General features: G+C 36.1%; 1 protein-coding gene across 1 annotated transcript; it reads left to right on the forward strand.

Annotated features, from left to right (window-relative positions):
- The first annotated feature begins 577 nt into the window (after positions 1-577).
- LOC145121369 (uncharacterized) lies at positions 578-1,667 on the forward strand. Its single transcript, XM_079057125.1, has 2 exons — positions 578-1,181; positions 1,255-1,667. Exons 1-2 carry the CDS (start codon positions 578-580, stop codon positions 1,665-1,667), a joined length of 1,017 nt encoding a protein of 338 aa, XP_078913251.1.
- Positions 1,668-7,476: the final 5,809 nt, after the last annotated feature.

Below are 7,476 nucleotides of genomic sequence, written 5' to 3' on the forward strand. Positions count from 1 at the left end.
CTGATCCACCTTCTTATGTCTCGCCTAAAGCTTCTATTACTGCTGATGATTTAGCACTGGAGATGCAAAAAGCTCTACGCCATTTGACTCAAGGGCCAATAATTCCCCAATGTTTAAAGGATGGAAAGATTGTTCGTTAAGTTTATATGTTTGAGTTGTTTAGGTTTTAATTGCATGTTTTGGAACTATATGGTTATTTGCTACTTGAATGTGATTTGTAGTATTTAGTACTTGAATGTTATTTGGTTATTTGCTACTTGAATGTTATTTTTAGTATTTGGTACTTGAATGTTATTTGCTTATTTGCTACTTGGGATTTATGATATGTTTTTTGGTACTTGAAATTTATGTTATGTTTTTTTGGTACTTGAGATTTATGTTATTATCTTATGTTATATTATTATCTTATGCTATTATTATTATCTTATGTTATTATCTTATGTTATTATCTTATGTTATTATTAATAGGTTTGTAATGGATCACGACAAAAAGATACTACTCATAATTCTTATGTACTTGTACGTCCGCTACTTTTGGAAGAGGGGTGTCAAACGAGTGCGGGACAACGATTCGGAAATGACGGGATATGAATTTACGTTAGAGTTACTTCACCGTAATCCTCTACAATGTCTTGAAGTGCTACGCATGTCCCATGAATCATTTGTCCGGCTATGTGCTCATTTTAGAGTAAACTACGCGTTAAAGGATAGCAAACATGTGTCGGTTGAGGAGAAGATGGCTATGTTTTTTATGATGATCGGTCATAACCACCGTTATGTGATTATCAAGCGGAGATTTCAACACTCAAAGCAAACAATTCATAAGTTTTTTCATGAAGTGTTGGACAAAATGTTGCTTTTCGCACATGACATTATAGTACCAACTTCTTTTAATCCGAATCCAAACATTCCGGGACATAATAGGAGGCTACGGCGGGTGTTCAAGGGAGCAGTTGGTGCACTTGATGGCACTTTGATACATGCTGTTGTCCCTACAAACAAACGGGATTTATATAGAAGTAGGGGAAAAGGCGATTGTTACCAAAACGTATTGGCAATATGTGACTTCAACATGATGTTTACGTTTGTTGTTGCCGGTTGGGAAGGGATAGCACACGATTCTAGAATTTTATCAGAAGCATTAGCAAATCCACATGCACCATTCGCGCTTCCACCTCTAGGTAAATTTATGGTTATTTAAATAGTTTTATCTTTATTTGAAAAATAAATGACTTTTTTTTTGTTTTTTTACAGATAAATATTATCTTTGTGATGCCGCCTATGCAAACATTCGAGGTTTTATGGCACCGTACCGTAATGTTAGGTATTGGCTTGGAGATTTCCGTCGAAGACGTGCATTAACGAATAAAGAAAAATTTAACCATGGACACACAAAACTTCGGAATGTCATTGAGCGTGCTTTTGGTGTCTTGAAAGCACGATTCCCTATATTGAAGAGGATGGCACCATTCTCGTTGGTTACACAACGAAACATTTCCCTAGCATGTTTTGCGCTTCATAATTTTATAAGAAGAGAGGGACTACGTGATGAGTTTTTTGCACGATATGATGAACCAAATGTCTCGGTTCGGACTAACAATGCAGTCGTTGATAATGATGAAGATGAGATTCCAACACATGGTACTGTAGCGGACCTGAATATATGAGCCAGTTACGGGATGAAATTGCCGAACAATTGATGCAAAATATGGAGTGAAAATTATTAAAGTTTGGTTGTATGAATTTTATTTAAAAATGTTATTGTAAGACTAATTTCGTTGTTTGAATTTTATTTCAATGTTTTAAGACTACAATTATTAAATTTTTGGTATTAACAAACTATTTTCGGTTTATTAAATTACTTTATTTTAAATTTTTTAATATCTGCAGCAGTCTGCAGACGTTAAAAAAACAAACATGCTTCTCATTACAGTCTGCAGCACTTTGGTCCACCTCTTCTGCTGCAGAGGGCTGCAGAGGTGGTCCGCAGACTTCAGACAGAGAAATAACACTTGTGGTTTATTAATATATTATAAGTTCTAATATATTAATAATATTATTTAATTAGTATTGATCAAGATTTAATTAAGTGATCAAAAGGAGACTAATTAAATATATGGGTTGATTGTGTAAATCATCCATACTTGTATAGTGGGCTAGATGCTCCATGGATTATCTACTTGGGCTAAGGTCCACAGGATGCTCCATGGATGCTCCATGGGAGTTACAAACCCATGGGTCATGGAAATGAAGAGCCATGTTACATTAGGGTTTACATGGTGTAACCCTAATGCAACATACTATATAAGCATACTTATAGCAACCAAAATTGGCTACACTAGTGAGACAAGAGGGCAAGCCGAATTTAGAAGTGTTCTACATTCTCTCAAAGTTTATTCCAAGAGCATTTGGTGTTGTGTGAAACATTTGAGGCATCACACTTGGGGTGCTAGGCTCTCAAGGTTTTCAAGGAATCAAATCAACTACAATGTATGTAATTCTAGCCATCTTTTATGTTTAAAGTTCCCCATGTATGCTAGATAGGATTATGAACCTTGGAAAAAGTATTTTTCATGTATTTTAGACAAACATAGATCCAAGGTTTTTCTAGGGTTGCATGTACACTTAGGAGTGTTAGAATGATCAAAACCCATCAACAGAGACATGGTTATGAATAAAGCACACAAAAGCCCATACTCCATTCATCCAGGTTCAGACAAGATGTATCTGGACCTCAAGAAACTATACTGGTGGCCTAACATGAAGGCCGAAATCTCTACCTTTGTGGGCAAGTGCCTTACTTGTGCCAAAGTCAAGGTAGAGTACCAGAAACATTCAGGTTTATTACAACAACCTGAAATCCCTGAATGGAAGTGGGAGCGGATTACGATGGATTTCATAAGTAAGTTACCCAAGACAATGGGTGGTTATGATACTATTTGGGTAATCGTCGATAGATTAACCAAATCCGCACACTTCTTGCCAATAAAAGAAACCGACAAGATGGAGAAGCTAACAAGAACTTACCTCAAGGAGATTGTTATACTGCATGGTGTACCAATATCTATTATTTCTGACCGAGATAGTAGATTCACTTCTCATTTCTGGCAGTATTTACAAAACTCTTTGGGAACTAGGTTGGACATGAGTACAGCCTACCATCCACAAACCAACAGACAAAGTGAGAGGACGATTCAAACATTAGAATACATGTTGCGAGCTTGTGTGATAGACTTTGGAAAGGCATGGGATACCCATTTTCCCCTTGTTGAATTCTATTATAACAACAGTTATCACACTAGTATAAAGGCTGCTCCATTCGAAGCCCCCTATGGCCGCAAGTGCAGATCACCTCTTTGTGCTGGGCTGAAGTGGGTGACACGCAGCTAGCTAGAGGTCGAACTCCTGACAGTGCTCTCACTGGTCCGAAAATTATTCGAGAAACTACAGAGAAAATCATACAAATTCGGGAGCGACTTAAAGCTTCTAGAGATAGACAGAAAAGCTACGCTAACAAAAGGAGAAAACCCTTGGAATTCCAGGTTGGTGACCGCGTCTTGTTAAAGGTCTCACCCTGGAAGGGCATGATACGCTTTGGAAAGCATGACAAACTGAATCCAAGGTACATAGGACCTTTCGAGATTCTTGCTAGAATCGGTCCTGTAGCTTACAAACTTCGACTACCCCAAGAACTAAGTAACATTCATCCTACCTTCTATGTTTCGAACTTGAAAAAGTGTCTATCCGACGAGACTCTTGTGATCCCACTCGACGAAATCGAGTTACACGAGAGCCTCAACTTTGTGGAAGAACCCGTAGAGATTCTAGATAGGGAAGTTAAGAAAACCAAACAAAGCCGTATCCCGATAGTGAAGGTTCGCTGGAATGCAAAACGGGGACCTGAATTCACTTGGGAGCGGGAGGATCAAATGCAATAGAAATATCCATATCTTTTTCCCTAGTCTATCTGTAATGCTAATTTCGGGACAACATTCTCTCTAACGGGGGGATAATGTAACAAACCGTTATTTCAAACCTATGTAATAATATAGGTCAATTTGTAGTTCTTTTTAATAATAAAGAAAAATTTTAGCATACTGTGTACATTTACATATTCGACCCTCAAAAATGAAGTATTAAACAATCTCGATTGGGATGAACAAAGTGGTAGAGATTGTAACAAGGTTTCCAAAAATGTAAAGAACACTAAAATTCGAGTTATAACGAAGAAGTTATGACCAATCGAAGATCCGCGACAAAACCGGCAAAACACTGTTCAGTGTAAAAAGTGAGTTTTCAATAAAAAAGGCTTTTTAGCCTTAACAATCTAAATGAAAGTTGTAGAATATGTTAAACCGAGAACTTTCATAAAAAGAACGTCAAAATCTGACTTCGTATGAGGAAGTTATGATTTTTCTAAGTTTCAGTATAACAGTATACAACTAAAAAATCGAAATAAAGATCGAGTGATTTTTAGCCAACACAACCTATACGAGAATTGAAGGTCTCGTCAATAGTAGTACAACGGTAAAAAGACATACAAAAACGGACGTCGGATGAAGAAGTTATGAATTTTTAACGGATTTTCCTGTCCCAGTCTGTTAAAAATAATAATATTAAAAATAAATTAAAATTTGGCCAATGAAGTCTAAACGAAAATCGTAGATTATAATTTTACCTACGCCTGCATATAAAGAACGTCAAAAACGGAGCTCGTATGCGAAAGTTATGAATTTCGCAAGTTTTGGGCACAAAAATCGAAAAATATTGAAAACCGGGAAGAATCGCGTGGTGCATGTTCGGCCATGTCGCCTCGCATGTGAGACCTCCTCGTGTCGCCCCGTGTCCTCTTCTGATTCGATCGAAGTCGCGGCCTAGTGAGAAGCCGAAGCACCTCGCCACCTGTCCGAGGCGAAGCCTCCCCCTCGCCATTTGTCCGAGACATGCGTCTCCTTCCCCTTCCTTCGGATCCGACACTTCGGCCAATATATAGCATGCGAGATCTCTCAGTTCCTTCTCCACTTTTAGCCCATTTTCACATCTTTTTCAATATTTTTAACTCCACAAACTTACTTACAACCCCCCAAAGCCCCAGTATCATATCTAAAACCCTAAGCAAGCCTCGAAGCCCCGAGATTCCCGAGAAAAAAAACCTTCTCCAGTCGAAACTCTGTCCAAGTAAAGCCGGTTTTCTTCAAATAAACTCATTTCCGGAAAACGAAACGCTATCCAAATCACCACCTATCAAGTGAGTTCATACCCCCGTATTTTCATAGTTTTTACTGTTTTAAGGGAAGGGGCGGGGGGGGGGGGGGGGGGGAATACAAGTCTAACACAAGAATTTTGTGTTACAAACAAATGATTTCAAATCGTGATAAAATGACATGAAGTCATCAAAAATACTTCAAAATATTAAACTCTTTTATAAACTTATAATTTTCCCCAAAATTCATATATATATATATATATATATATATATATATATATATAAGATTTAAAAGGCTTACGACTTATAACTCATTCTGGGTCCTTTTCCTTGTTTGGATGTGGGCTTATAGTATCGGTTATTTGTCTGAATGTCGTTTAAATTTACTTATATATAATTGTATATGTATATAAATATAAAAGTTATTTCATTCAGTTTAAATACCCTTTGTAACATGTTGAGCAAGGGGTTATATTCAAAAATAGTTAATACCAATTCATAAAGTATATATAAATTATAATAGGTATAATTTATGATACATAGAACATTAATTGATGATTCAAGTATACTAGAATACACCGTTTTACAAGAAACAAAGGTTTGATTCAAAACAAATCAAGGGTATACAACTTTCAAATACATGTTAAGAATACTAACTCAGGAATATACAATCAGTCATTATTTCAGGATGATTGGGATTTCATAACTATTATACATGTAACGTTTATATGCTTTTTATGAGTCATTTGATTCAGGTTGTTTAATTCATTTAAACAACATAGTTAAAGTCCTGATATTATAACCAGAATCTCTAGTCAGGGGATCAAAACAAGTTGTGTGTAGATCTATATTGGGATTGACAACCTCGTACTTAGGCTACTAGCTACAGTCAGGCATACACGCCAATGAGTGACAATTGTTATCAACAGTTTAAACGCCTACAAAGCGTTTGTTTCAGGCCATCTAGTCTCAGTATGGTTATAATAACTCATTAAAAAGATATTAACAATACGTTAGTGCATAATCAACTAAAAGTAAGTACTTTTTCAAAGTACTAGTTTACAAAATACAAACTACAGTAGTACATTACACTTTACAATAACAACTGGTTGAACCAGGCGCACTCACAGTTACAAGTTTTACATAAAGGGATACAAATACAGAACATCGATTTACAAATAAAACGGTTTTATGAGAATAAAACTACTTTTCATATACCGCAGAAAATATAGAATTTTCTGGAGCAGTTTACATATTCAAGATACAGAAACATACTTTTAAACATAAATACTTATGAACTCACTCAACTTTATGTTGATACTCTCTTTTCAAATTACTTGTATTCTCAGGGAATCAGTAGACAGGTACTCCCCGAGCTTTTGATGGAGCTATACTCAGTCATATCTTCTTCTTTTGTGTAACTATTTTGGTTTCAATATACAATGATTGAACACATGTAAATACTTATGCTTTTTAAATACAATGGGTGTTTGTACTTTGATTACTATAATGCATGTGTTGTGATACTACAAATGAAGTTCTCCACCCCCGGACGTTTCCGCCGTCTGGTTTGGGGGTGTGACACACGAGCATCTTCCGATGTTGCCGTCACACCCCGGCCGTCGGCGGAAACACCGGGCGGTGTAACGTCATTTCTCATATCATAGTTATCAACTTCCTGAAAACACATGCATTTTAAAATACATCAACATAAAGTTGGTGAGTCCACAGGTTTTGACTCCATATAAAAATAATACATTTCCAAGTTCAAAAGTATAGTTTTGAAAGTATCATTTTGACTCTCCAACGTTTAGCATATATATCCTAGGTATAAAAGTTTAATTACCAAATAAGTAGTTTACCTATAAGTCTAATATACTATGAATATAAGTGTTTGTAATTCCATACAAACGAAAGTTGCTACGTATAAATCTTATTTCAATTCTATACGAGTAAAACCGCTACGTATAAATCCATTTCAATTCTATACGAGTATGTGTGTTAGGTATAATTATCTACTTAATATACAAGTAGTATACCTACCAGTTTCTTGTACCTAGAGTATAAGTGTTTGGGAAACTTATACTTAACATTAATACTTGTATAACGACAAAGTATAATGCTTCTAACAATTTGCTACCATGAGTCCGTAACTGCGGCTATATGACTAGTTTCAAACCTCTGCTTGATGCTACAAGTTTCGCATCTTGAGATAAGTTCCACATGCTTCATCAACGTCGGAACAATAAACAAACAAAAGGACACTTCGT

This window comes from Lactuca virosa, chromosome 6 (assembly GCF_052849685.1).
Source record: "Lactuca virosa cultivar CGN04683 chromosome 6, Lactuca_virosa_CGN04683_v6, whole genome shotgun sequence".
NCBI classification, from domain to species: Eukaryota; Viridiplantae; Streptophyta; class Magnoliopsida; order Asterales; family Asteraceae; genus Lactuca; species Lactuca virosa.